Below are 14,704 nucleotides of genomic sequence, written 5' to 3'. Positions count from 1 at the left end.
TTTTTTTTTTTTTTTTTCTCATGTATGTTCTGGGGTATGAATGTGAGCATAAATGTATAAGTATGTAGAGTTTCTGTAGATTTTGGTCTGTAAATTATATTTCTTATAAAAAAAAAAAAAAAAAAAAAAAAAAAAAAAAAAAACCCCTCTTAGGGTCAAAATAGCGCTGCTTTATGGCCCGTATTTTTTATGTGGGCTACAGTCACAAAGTCCGTATTGAGGGTTTTTTTTTTTCGATTGCCTATGAAACGCAAGTTACGTTCCGATTCAAACCGTTATTCACTAGTTTTATTTTGAAAGTCTAACCGGACGTTGCGTAATTATTGTTGCTAACTTGACCAGACGTTGCATATTTATTGTTGCTAACTTGACCGCCAAGATGTCCAAAACAACACTAAAAGGGTGTTAACCCAGGCCAAAAAGCTGAGACTTAAGAAGCCTAAAATGAGACTTTTTTCAAACTCATTTATAATGCTTTGTATGGCCTAGATAGTCCTTACTTAAGAGGGAAAATACTTTTTAAATAATTTCCTTAAACCTTCTACATGATCGTAATATATGGTTTTTCATTGGAATAACACTTTTTATCAAATACAATCATTAAGCACATCATTGATGAGCTAGTAGTGATAGATGATCTGTCTCAGAGATATGGTGAGGCCTGTAACGGTGAGGCTCTTCCACGCCACCAGTAACGTTCGCTGGGGCATCTTTCGGGTAGTCTTAGCATCCTTTGGGCTTTGCCACTGGTGGATTTACGCGTTATGCTGAGATTGTTTATATTCTTTCTCAAGAAAGTATCAAAAAACAGGCATTTAGCCTATGTAATAATTTTTTTAAACTTTCCAAATGATCTTATGAGCCATTAACAACTAATATATAAATGGTTTATCATTAAAATAATACTTCATTTATTCATAGTGACCCGATCATACTATATAAAGTATGAAAACACAATTATTAAACACATTATAGATGAGCATATTAATAAAGAATACAACATGTATAAGTATGTTTATAAATGACTTACTAATGTGTCTTAACGTAAGAACAATGGTTTATAAATGATGAAGTAAAAATATACTAATACTTGACAACTGCTTCATAGTGTGTAGATAACAAAGAATAAAACACATATAACTGTGTTTATGAATGACTTACTAATGTCCTCAGTGCATTAATCAATGCACGTGCCTCTTACAATTCTTACTGACTTACTGTTGAGAATACATTTATCCCAGTCATTAATTGTCATCTGATTGTAGTACAAATGAGTAGGGCTGTCCCCGACTAAGGAGTTACATAGTCGAGTCAGAATCGTCAAGTTCAGGCTATAGTCGATTGATAGTCGAATCATGTGTGTTTTTGTGTGTGACGATTGTTGGGGTGGGGAGGGGGCGGTTACACACGGTAGGTATGCTTTAACCTTGAGAAGCTGCAGAGCTGCAGTCTCTATTCATTCAACTTACACTGTAAATTTCCATTTTTGGATTTATTTACGCACATTTATTGAAAGTTTTTATCTTTTTACATGTTTATTTATAGTATTAAATGTTGAAATGTGTATTTTAATAGGCTGTATATTAACTTATTGGGAGAAAACTGGTAGTACTATGTAAAATCAGACGTTGAGCACCCCCATATCATCGAATCAGGCTCCGCCCATCGAAGCATCGAATCTTCGACTATTAGGGGACAGCCCTACAAATGAGACATTGGATTTTTTATCCATGATCTCCAGCAGTCTGAATTTTGTTCAGCTCAGGAGAGGTTGCCACTTCCTAGTTCAAAGAACACTAGATGTGTACACATTACCTTGCAACACAAAACATTGAGTTTAAACTTTCTATGCAAATATTTTACATATACTATAAAATATGTCCTGATGTTCTCTAATTTAAAGCTAAATTAGGCTTTAGATTTATACTATAATGCCAGAAGTATGTTTAGAAGCATTTGTTGTTACATTTGTTGAAATTCCCTTTATATATATATATATATATATATATATATATATATGATATACAGGGATCAATAAATCTAGTGATCTGACAAAAAAACCCCCGGTATCTGGGCTGCCAAAGCACTCCTCCCAATCATTTAATTCGGCCTACCTGCCTGTCCAACTGCCTACCTACCTCTCTACCTGTGCGCACTCAAAATGAATGTGTTTTGGGTGAGTGGCTTTGGAGGGAGGTCTTTCAAAATAGAGGTCTCTTGCTGATGCCTCCAAAGTTGTCTATTGACAACAAAGAAACCAATGTGCCAAAAGTGAAATATGTGGGTGCCATGGTAGCCATATTTGTTGATTTTATTTGAAAAGGAAAAACCTAACACATCTCAAAACAAACTTCAACTGCCTACGTAAAGATCTGTTCCAAGATGATAACAAGAGACAGCAGAAGTGACAAGTAAAGAGAGAAAAATGGTCTGCCAACAGACTGGAACATTGTGCTTTAATGAAATAAAACAAAAACAAAAAGATATTTACCACCATCAAATGTTTTTGGGACATGCTTGACCAGCAATTCAGTAAGGATAACTGGGTATTGTTGAATGGATGGATGGATGACATTTTAATGTATGTAGCTAAAGTAGCCTTGCTTGGTTGAGTACCGCACCGCTGCAAAAGTGTATTACCATCACCACCCTTATGCCTCTTTTTATGACTAAATCAAATCAATGACAAATCTATTCAGAGTGCTTTGACTTTTGCCATTGCATGGGGAGGAGGTTGGAGGAAGTGTAATGAGCCATGGGAGACTTGTGAATTGCCTCCTGTTGGTGTGATGCCTTGGGGTGTGTGTGTGGCGGGGTGTTTGCTTGAGTGCAGGGGCTTTGGCAAGCAGTGCTTGTCTGTCTCGAACAGTGGGTTGTTAGAAAAACACCAGGAGATGATGAGGGAAGGATGAGAGGAGTGGTGTGGAGGAGGGTGTAGCTAGTGCCACCTGTGTTAACATAAATAAGTCATCTGTTTGCATGTGGAAAGGGTTTTGTCACCTCTCCTGCCAGAAAAGGGCAGCAATGGAAACCAGCTCCTCTTGACTTCACTTCATTCGCAGCCTACTGTATCTTAAAATTATACTGGTTAGTTAAGTCATACACTCATGAAGAGTGTTGTGGGCGTTTTGTCAAGCCCAGACCAAAGTTGGGAAGCTCTGCACTTGCCTCAGTAAAATATGCCTTGGTTTCAATTTAGTTACTGTATTTAATTCATTCAAATTTAGTAAGTTACTTTCTGATGAAGACAAAATGGAGATCAACGCAGCTGCACCCAAATGGGGCCGAAGTCTCATGGTGACTGATCTCAGGTGTTTGTCACCTGCATTTGTCATTTCTGCCACTTCAGCTCTGAGCAGAAAGGTCATGTCGACAGATCCAGGGGACAGATATATAGACGGATAGCTGGTCTGGCCAGTTTTCCACGGTGGCAGGATCTTACAGTAGCCTCTCTAGCAAAACTCTCATGTTACTGGTGTCTCATTTCACTAGCTCAGGGCAGCAGGCGAAACTCACCGTCCTTGGGTATGTGCCCTCTCTCCCCTTTGTCTGTGTTATCTACTGCTCAATAATCAGATAGTTCCATTTATCACTTTTTGATAATTTTCCTTCTTTTATTCAAAACAACATCATCTCGTCCCCGTTTTCTCCACATCCCTTCTGTCTATGTTTCTCACCCGACCTTGTTGAACAAGGAAGTTAGGAATCATCCTAATGTAGATAATAAGGCGATAATTGGTGGTATACAACTTCTGCAGGGGGTCCTTTGATCTTCTTTACGTCAGAAAAGCCACAGTAATGAGGTAGTATAATCATATAATTAATATAATGTAATATAATGCAATCATATAATTTACAATGACTAGATACCAGAATAGTTTAAAATTCAACTACATCCCTTGTCCTTTTAAAGCTCTGTCCTACCATTATTGCTGCGTCTCATAAGTTGAGAGTTGTAAAGTGAGAGCAGCCAATCACCATACCTAAGCTGTTTGCTTGAATATTTTACATATATATACAGGTGGCAGGAAATGGATGGATATACAGATGGATTTACAGGTGTCTTGCCAGAGCAAAAGGTTCTCTCAGTTGCTTTTTTTCATAAAGCTATTAAGGTCGCTACAATAGCCAGATACCTTGTCATATACGACTGGGTCATACCAGGATTGGCCTAGTGAAATTGACTCAAACACAGTCCACAAGTTGGAAATGATACACCTCTTATCAAACATTTTGCCTTTTCCCTTAATACATGTACTGGCACTCACCGGCCGCAACACAACATCCATCCTATTCCGCTACTACTATTCTTTAAGCATTCAGTTATGCAAACAGGGAACTTCCGATAGTGGATGGACCTTGGTGAGTAATCAGTAATTCTTGTTGAAAAAACCAGGTCCGAACCACTTCGAAATCACAGCTTGTGTTTCTCTCTTTATTTTACGTTTCACTATCAGGAAAGTTTTTGTTGCCATCTCTTTTACCATAACTCACAAACCTCCACTTTCTTCTGTGGGACACACCTCTGGTCAAGTGCATTGTCATTTGCACTCAGTGCTACATTCAACAGCCTCTGGGAATACAGCAAAATTGAAAAATAGTTTCTGGGAGGCTCAGTCTCAAAGGTCAGAGTTAATTTAAATAGCACTCTTGACAATTTAAGCTTTAACAACTTGTAGATAGAACAACAGTGTTTCATAAAGTTATGATTTAGTAAGTTATGATTTACTTTGTTATCAGACAGACACATCTTAAGAGATTATTTAAAAATCCATGCAACAGCTGCGTATGGCTGGACAGTCTGCCAAATGATAACTGAAAACTGCCATTTATACTACACATATTGAGTAAATAAATGCAGTGTAGTGGTGTGAAACAGGTGACTTATTCAGGTGCTGAATGGAATCATGAAAACTCTCTGAGGGCTTCTAGTGGGCAGGTGTAGGATGACAGGGTGTGAAAAGCCAGCACAAGGTGAGTACACAAAAACACTAGTACTACAGAAAATCAGACAGAGGAGAGGGATATGGGTTGTGTGACGCATGAAAAGGTGCTGGGTTTGTTGACAAGACACAAACAAACTCTGCTGCACAAAATACACGTCAGCCCAAACAGCAGAAAAACAGCTGACAGTTGTGGAAAAACGCAGGGTCACGGCCTCTTAGGCCCGAGACAGAAATCAAGCTTTATAAAGTATGTGTCAAAAAGTTAGTTTGCTACTCAGCTAATGCTAATTTCTATTTAATTTTAGCATGTTATCTACTCTTCACTTTTTTCCAACATTGGGGTCTGGTGTATCGTGATAAGGAACAAGTTTAGAGAAGGAGCTGATCATAACTGACAACAGCAACAAATGTAATCGCTTGTAATCGCTGTGAGAAGATGATGGTACAGAAATATTTTGGTAACATTACTTACAACATTATCGTTAACAAAATCAATTTCACTGTCTTTAGAAGGTGTTGTCCATGTAGTGGACAATGTGTATTAAGAAAGGAGGCTACTCTCATGAAAACTGTGGGGAAACTTTAATTCATTAAAAAAAAAAAAACAAAAGAAAGAAAATTAAGTTGTTCCAAGTCAGTAGAACCACTGATGCTGTATCGCGAGTATCCTTTTTTTGTTGTTGAGAATTGTTGAAAAAAATCTGTTCCCTAATTTGATCTTACATTTATCTTCTTTATCATCTTTCTACGTTTATTACATAACAAAATATTTGGACCTAAAAAAAACAAAAGCAATAACAGTTAGGAAATTAGTTAGGAAACATACTAAAAGGCCCAATTTCTTTTCTCTATTTCCCTAGACATGTCAATCCAAGGTGTTTGATCTATCAGATGGAGTGTCCCAGTATGCATGGTTCCCTTGTTCAGATGTCCATAAGTCCGTCTGGGGATATCCTAACTATTGGCTCAAGGTAAGACCAATCTGAAAAGAGCGAGATGCTCTTGTACTTGTACTGCATTGGTATATGTCACTCTTTCTATAATTAATAAACCTGTTGTTATTGCTTTTATTTTGAAGTATTTGTTTAAAAAATGCCCATATTAATCTGGAGTTGTATTGCTTTGTTAAGTGGTTTGCATGCTTATTGATCCTCAAATTTTTTACTCATTCTCCATTGTCATTTGTACCGAAAGGAATGCTCAAGGACAGTAACGTATAAGAAGGTGTGCCAATATAAGAAGATAATGGATGAGAAGAAAATCTAAAGTATTTTAGTCTAGTTTTAGTCATTAACCATCATTTTAGTCTTTTCTAACTCATTAGTATAATTTTTCCACAGTGCAGTAATGTTTTCGTCCCACACCAGGCATTGCCCCAGTTGGCCAGTGTGTAAATCACAGGAAGAAAAAAATACCTCTGAATGAACACACTGTTCAAGTGAAAATTTAGAGGTAGAAAATATGGGCTGTAATATTTTGTCTCCTCATTATTCTGACAAAAAGAAAGAGAGATTTTATTAACGTTTTTATTTTATGAATTACATTTTGTGTCGTCATTTTTTCGTCAACAATATTGTATGATAAGATAGTCACAGTCAGTGTTTAAGTGCATTGTCGCGGTGTCGTCATCGTCTCGTTTTAGTCAGGGAAAGGTAGTTGACGAATATATTTTGTTTAAGTAACACTAATGCAGAAGCTTTATGTGCCAATTTGACACAAATATGATGCATGAAACATGATTCAAATTAGGAAAAAACAAGCAGAAACACAGTATTTTCAATTGTAGTACTGGAAAAGAAGATACAGTAGATTCCGGTTACTGAAAATTTGTCCTTAACTTTACACTTTACGTTTTCCTTCATTCAGGCCCACTTTTCTCATCCCATGGTGGCAGCAGCAGTGATTATACATTTGGCTGCTGATGGGACTACCTACACTGACCAGACTCAGTGTAACATCACTGTTCAGCTGGTGGACACCAAGGAGGGCATCCACAGTTTAGGTGAGAACTGTCTCTTTAAACTGCAACTCACTCTCCACCTCTGCCACCTACTTTCCCCACCACAATCTCAATATGTTCTTTTATTTTGTCTCTTCTCCATCCCCATTATCCTCTCCACAGGTGAGTGGCGTCTCAGCTGCCGCACCAACCCTCTGGTGATCCCAGTGAGCCATGACCTGTCAGTGGCCTTCTATCACACCAAGGCTATCCTGGTCATGTTTGCCTCTCGTCTCGTGGCCATCTCCGGTGTAGGGCTGCGCTCCTTCCAGTCCTTCGACCCCATCACAATAAGTGGTTGCCAGAGCAATGAGATCTACAACCCCACAGGCCAGAGGTGAGACCGAGAAACTGGGAAATAAAAGGCTGAGGCCTACACATGTCACACACACAAAAATATTAAATCCTTAGTTGCTTAACTTTTTCGACAATTCAACAATTTCAAAAATGTTTTGCCTAAAGGTACAGGAACCTAATTTCAAAGTCTCTATACAGGTATAAATGTTATGTGGTTGAAAATCACCCTTCTCATGGAAGTTGATACATAAGGAAGGTAGGAGCAGTTCTACTACATGGTTGGTGGTAACATGTTAAAGGCAACAAATTAATTTGGCTTTAGGAAGGCCTGTATTTCACAGTCAAGTTAAGTTATAGTATAGTAGTAGTATTGTCCAAAATCACAAAGTTGTTTCACAGTGCTTTATAGTCAAAAAACATTTTTCCATTTAGAGTGGGGAATTATAAGATTAAATAAAATACAATAAATATTAAGTGTAATTAGTGAAAGAGTTCCAGCCTTTCAGGCAAGGTGTGAAGGTATTTCTAGTGAAGACTGTGGATCAGAGATGTCGAGCAAATATTCAGATTCCGCAAAGCACTAGTAAGAATTTGGCCACAACGCGTTTTCTCTACCACGTGGAAAGAGGACAGACTACACGTACACGCAAGACACAAATCAAGGATACCATTCACACAAAAGGAGGGGAGACAAGAGATGCTAAGAGCTTTGTTTGTGTGCACATATTTGAGCCAGAGAGTGGGAGAGGCATGCATTAATTAATGATGCCAACAAGCTGTTTACTGTTAGACGTCTGCCCTAAGCTACAGCTATAACAGTAAAACGTTCTAGGTAACAAACATAATATCACTGGAAATCTACAATTAATTTGGACCTGTTGCTGAGCTCCACAAATTTCCATCAATAGAGCCGCCTCACTGCCTCCAGCACTAAATCTTGTTTACCACCACAGTTTGTTTTGCATTGAGTTCGGCTGAAGTGCATACTGCATACAAACATTCTTATTCTTTGAAATGTCCTGCCAAAAGTGGACACGTTTCTCCTGTAATAGTTTTGCATTGTTCAGTACTACACTGACGTCTTCTGAACTGGTTAGTTAAATAAATGACATGTCAATCAGAAGGTTCTCCCTGTGACCGCATGGGTTCGCTCCGGGTGCTCCGGCTTCCTCCCACCATCCAAAGACATGCAGGCTAGGTTAATTGGTGTCTCTAAAAATTGTCCTTAGGTGTGAGTGTGACTAGTTGTTTGTCTATATGTGGCCCTGCGATGTACTGTACCCAATGTCAGCTGGGATTGGCTCCAGCCCTCCGTGACCCTGTACACAGGATGACGATGGATGGATGGACGTGTCAATCAGGCTTAAATGGTGCTTCCCAGGGTAGAGCAGTAGTTCATATTTGGACATTTTTCTGTGTATGACAAAACGATTCATAACAGCTGAAAACCCAACATCTGAACCAGAAAATAAAGATTATAAAATTTAAGTAAAAAGCCCTTAATAGCTATCTCTAAGAGCAGTTGGCAAGACCACCAGAAAACAGTTAACACCTTCAGCTACAATTCACAATTTTTGGGTCTCTGAGACATTTAATTTTAGCCACTCGCCATGTGATGTCAAGTCTCTCCTCACAACGCAGACTACACCAGACCACACATGCACAAGGAATTCCAATTTACCAATTTCCACACCACTGTCATGCATGAGACAATTCATACTGACGAAGGTCCCGCAACCCTTTCAACAAGAAATGCCACAGTACACAGTGAATGAAAGGATGGTTGGGATTCTGTGCAGAGAGATAGAGCTGTTTGTGGCTTTTGTTGTGTGCCAATGAGACATCCAAGAGCAACTAAATAGATTAAAACTGCTGTGTATCTGCATCAGCCTGGAAATTGTTTGTTACCGCACACGCACACACTAGTTGCTTTCTCCCAGAGTTCTCGCTGACTTTCCTGTCTTTCATATTCTCTCCAACCCATCAAATTTTCATAGGCTCTTGAAAATGAACGTTTTTTTATGATACAAGTCAACCAGATATGCTCACTTATCTTCAGAGGTTTCGACTTGAACATGCTGCAAGCTGAAAATTATAATATGGCATTATGATCACTCATTATTTACCAATCTGTCCTTACAACAACAGAGAATCCTTTCTTGGTCTCTTTGTTTTTTTATATCATTGATCTGTTTCTTCTCTTTAATCAACTCAAATTCATCATCTGCATTCTGTCGTCTATACCCCTCATTCCACATTTCTTGTCCCTCGTCTCCATTTTACCTCAGTCCGTCTTCACTTCCTCCTTATTCCCATTGCCTCTCCCTGCTTTTCCACATCTCCCCTCTTCATCTTATGTTACCCCATGCTGTCTTCTAATCCTTTACATTCACGTCATCTTCCTTTCCTTCTAATGGTTTGCCATCTCCTTCTCCATAATTCTCCCCTTTTTGTGCCTCCTGCTCCCGCTTTCACTCTCTCATTCTCCTGGGCTGAGCAGCACATTTCCCGTAATACTTATGGCTCCACAAAACACCACATCCCCTTCTCCCTGAGTTGTTAACAACAGGAGCTATTAACATGACTCAGTTTTATGTTCCATGCTTGTCTGCAAATGCATGCACATGTATGTTTTCCCTTTCTCTCAGTTTTTCACAGCATTTCCACCCATTTTTCACGTTTGTTCTCAATTTTGATGCTTATGCTTATTTTTTTGCTCTGTTCTCTCTTTTCTATTCAGTTCTTCTTTTTGTCATACATACTACTGTAGTGTATTATAAATTGTACTTCTCATTCACAGGGGAGGAGGATCATTTTCAAGGTAGTTGATTGTAATTTATTTCTGAAATTACGAAGTGACTAGCAGAAAGCCACAAATATAAAACAGTTTTTTTCTGAGTGTTGTAGTAGGATGATGGTGAGGTAGAAAAATGAAGGATATAAGGAATAATGTAGGTGCATAAAAGGTTTGGATCATTGATCATTTGAGAGGAATTGCATAGAAAAGTGAAAGATCATGCAACAGAAGCAGGAAAACAAGTGGATGAAAAGAGCAAAATGGAGATTCCATTCTTGAAGGAGCGAGTTTAACAATGTTTCTCCAGACCTGTATTTTCTTACATCCTCTCTCTCTCTCTCTGTGCCCCCACACCTTCCCCTCTTTCTCCGTTGGCTTCATAAGGGAACTCTATACTGTAGAATGTGGACTGTTGTAAAAAGGTGCCTTGGGCATCCAGGCATTCCAGGAGCATTAAATGCCTTCTCCATCAGGCTACCAACATAGAGCTTTGGCCAAGGTCCACTATTGTAGCCTGCACATAATATATCCTGTCGCTCTTAAATTCACAAACTACACTCTGCTGTGTGTGCGCACACAGACACCCCTTTCATGCACATCGCAAATACAGCAAATATATCTTTTCTCCATGTGGTTTATTGATTTGATATGTTAAGCAGTCATTGAATGATCGATGTGATTGATAGTGCGAGCAAATGTGTGACCTCATATTTGAGTGTCTGCAGTGTTATTTTATACACTACATTCATGTTGGTGGTAACTTTCTTTCTTTCTCTTTGTCTCCCTCCCTCTTGCACTTTCTTTAACCCCCCCCCCCCGACACACACACACACACACACACACACTCTCACTCGTAGTTGTGTACATTATTCGTGCGAAGCCATTGACTGCCAGGAACCCTTAATCCGCAATGCAGAGCTCAAGTGCAGTAGCCCTGGCCGCCACTTCTACAATGGAGACCGCTGCACCATCTCCTGCAACTCTGGATACGTCCTGCAAATCCACCAGGATGATGACATCATCAAGAGCCAGGTAAACACACCCCTATACACGTGTTTAAACACACATGGGGAGTCAAATAGCTCAGTGCACAAAGAGGCACATGAATGAATAAATGTCCACATGTAAACGCTTAAGTGCAAAAGCATTACTACAGCATATGGCAACGTACGTGCAAACATGAATTTGTGAATGCACACATGAACACGCATTGATGCAAACTCAAGTATACAAATGGCCATAAGTGATAGGTGCAACCACTCTCTCTCTGGTTTCCTCTCTTTCTCTGCATTCATTTTGTCACCTGCAAAAGCTAGGCTTGGCACGGCAAGCCTCCAGGGAGAATGACATCATGAACATCCAGGTAGATGAGTGCTGCACTGAGGAGTGGAGACGCCACAGTCTCCTCCTCTTGCTGGCTTGCTACACATATACAAACACACACACACACACACACGCACACACACACACACACACACACACAAACACGTACGCACGCACGCACGCACGCGCACACACACACACAAACACACACACATTCTGTACAAGCACAGACATAATAGTGTTTAGTCTTTTGCTGAGCATGCTGCACCATCACCTCAAACAGTCACTTTGTATCGCTACTCCACTGGGACAATGACATCATCGCATAGTGTCTGCTCCCTCTCCCTCCCTCGCTCCATCCCTGCTCATTTCGCACACATTGCGAAAGTCTCTGTTAAAGGGCAGAGATTTGCTACCGCTCTCGCACAGCAGCACATATTAACTGCTTCCATGTAGATACTAACAGACATACAGTAAAGTACAGACAATCTCCTGCATAAACAGTCACAGATGCATGCACACCACAAGTAAACAAATAAACAGGGTAGTTGACACTGTATCGTAAACCTTTTGGATTGGGGCCAAGCTGCTGTAAAGGCCATTTAAACACTTTATCCTTCTCCACGGCTCTGTAAAGCAGTATGCAAGACAATCTATTAATGCTCTCTCAGAGAAATGGGAGGTTCAGAGAACAAGGTAAATTTAGTTTTTATGTGTATTTTAGTCTGGAATTGTATGTTTGTGTGTGAGGGTGTGTGTGTAACGTACACAAACATTTATCAAAAGAGGCAGAGAGAAGAGAGAGAAAGAAAGGTTTTACAGTGTAAAAGAGAGGGGGTGATAATTACTTTTTTGGTATTTGGTCAGAATTCTGACAATAACTATGTGTTTTTTTTACATGGCTGTTGCTAAGATCTGTAACTCGTCTTATTTGGAGGGTTTCTAGAAACACAAAGTTGTTAAGCTGTCCCTCTGTCTTCCACTAAATTATCTTGTTCACACATGTACTGTACATACTGTACACTGTATCTGCACACAGAAATAAGCACACGTATGTGTGTGCGCATGTACATGCACAGAAGCGCATTTACATCCACATCTATACATACTTTATGTACAAACACTATCAGAATAGCTCTCCATTGAGTCGGCACAGACTTCTAATTGCATTACATTCTGATTGACAGTACACTATGTAGCTATTCATCAATGTCAATTAATTTAGTAATAAATGATGCTTTTTAGAGAGGGAGAGGCAGGGCAGTACAGAGGAAGTAGGGTGAAGGGAGAATAGAAAAGGAAGTAGAGCTGCGCCAAATTTTTTGGACTTTGAAGGCTTGCCACAAATGATGACTGACAGTTCAAAGGTATTTAGAGGACTTGTTATTTATGTAAAAACTTTTTGCAGGCATTCACTCCTAAAAGAAATCCGATCAGTTTTGGTGGTTTAATATCAAATTCATATGATCAAATACAATTTTCACTTAATTTTTCTCGTTGTAAAGCAAGATTATCTACTACACTTTTTGGAATTATAAATTGTTTACGGATGTTATGGTAACTTTTGGTGGGATTATTAAAATGATGGACGATGTCATTCAAAACTTTGAATGTACATACTTAGTCATTCAGCAGGAGTGACAGAAATGTATTCGCCAAAGTCCTCTCCCTAAGTTCCGAAATCATTTTAAACTCATTACAAATAAATCATTATACTCAGGTGACATGCCACTGGTAAGAGAAATTTGATGCTGCAAACTAGATGTGCAGACTGAATGATGTTTATAATTACCAAAACAGAATCCAATCCTTTCAATGCACCCTGTCTGCCATTGAAAGAATGCCTTCTATTTCTAGCTTGTTGATCCATTTTAAGTCCGGTCTTTTATCCTCAAAGAGTGAAACAGTTCTCTGGAAAATGATTTCACCAGTTGCACGTCCCTCCAGAGCCAGTAGAAGTCTCCTCCCGAAAGCATTTGGAAGTAACACAGAAACAGTCTCACTGTGAAACACATGGGGCACCATTCATTATAAACTAAATGTGTTGCTTTTTGTCTGATCACTGGAAAACATTATTTTTGACATCTACTTTTCCTTGTTTTGAGAATAGAATGCAACATTTTGAAGCAGGTTTTGTTGCTAGCTGTAGAATCCAGTGGGGGACAGCAGTATGTTGTTTCTTTGAGTTCAACAGCGGCATACAGTAGCTGTGACTGACTAAACTTTACATCTGCAGGACAGAATCAGACAAATAAGATAATGGGGTTTCGAAAGAAACACTTCACACATCCATTCGAGATCAAATATAATAAAAGAAATGTGCTTTATGTCAAGTAGTTCTAGGAATTAGTCAAAGGCCTAGTAATAGATCGATCTGGCCAGATTCACGATGCATCTGCTCTCATTGCCCCCTCAGATGGGGTGATAGTTTAAAACCCTGTTATAAAAGTAAAGTGAACTTTGAAGGTAAACAACAAAACAACAACAATTCAACCAGATAAAATAGAAGACAGATCAGAGCTTCCTTATCCCCTAAGTGTATATGTCTAAAGTCATTTTTTCTTTCTTTTGCAGCAGCAGCGCAGCGTGAAGCACAATCTTGTCTCTTTTCATTAACCAATTACATTCTTGTTTTGGGGATGTCAAAGTGGTTCTGGGAACACCATCGTTTTAGATAATGCTTTCTTCAGAAAATATCTGTTTTTATTTCACATATGCATTTCCTTTAACAAGTTCTATGCTTTACCGCTGTCCACCATAGAGTAGGACAAGCCCATCAAACCGCCATTACCTGCCGCTATGTGATAGCCTATCCACTTTCCTTAAATTACCCAAATACCCTCCACAGGTCTCATCAAAGAAATTACGAAAATTGTACACACATTTAGAAATAACTCCTGGTATAATTTGAGCCATTATATCCAATATAAATTTAAGGGGGTTTGAGAGCCATATCAACATATTATTGTCGTCATATTCATATGAGTGGGCAGTTAACCAACTCAGCCAAAGAAAGGCTTTTATGTGCATGTTTTATGGGCACTCAAATGTGGACATCTGAAGAAGTGTTTCAGTGCATGTGCCCAGTGAGCAACTTTGATTGGAATAATTGGGCACTAACTTGAAACACTCAGTCCAGTGTTATCCCACTCCAAAGGATATGAATGTAAGGTACTGTATTAGATTGACCTTCATCAAGGCACTGGCCTCAGAGCTGGAGCTGATCCAGCTTGTAAGAATGAGTGGGGGGGGGGGGCAAATATCACCATAGTAATTAATAAACTATAACTTAAATGGACTTAAAGACTGTATCCCAGGCTCATATCCCTTGCCTCCCAGCCA

General features: G+C 39.2%; 1 protein-coding gene across 2 annotated transcripts in view; it reads left to right on the top strand.

Annotated features, from left to right (window-relative positions):
* The window catches only part of pappaa (pregnancy-associated plasma protein A, pappalysin 1a), a 108,387-nt gene that overhangs the window by 61,624 nt on the left and 32,059 nt on the right, over window positions 1-14,704 (top strand). For both annotated transcript variants that reach the window (XM_046067052.1, XM_046067051.1), the window contains exons 11-14: window positions 5,807-5,917; window positions 6,813-6,948; window positions 7,069-7,282; window positions 10,897-11,071. In XM_046067052.1, coding sequence (XP_045923008.1) covers window positions 5,807-5,917; window positions 6,813-6,948; window positions 7,069-7,282; window positions 10,897-11,071 — 636 coding nt within the window. The remainder of the gene's footprint in view (window positions 1-5,806; window positions 5,918-6,812; window positions 6,949-7,068; window positions 7,283-10,896; window positions 11,072-14,704) is intronic.

Source organism: Micropterus dolomieu, linkage group LG13, assembly GCF_021292245.1.
Source record: "Micropterus dolomieu isolate WLL.071019.BEF.003 ecotype Adirondacks linkage group LG13, ASM2129224v1, whole genome shotgun sequence".
Taxonomy (NCBI): Eukaryota; Metazoa; Chordata; class Actinopteri; order Centrarchiformes; family Centrarchidae; genus Micropterus; species Micropterus dolomieu.
Note: the sequence above shows the minus strand (reverse complement) of the source record. Positions and strands in the feature narration are given on the sequence as shown.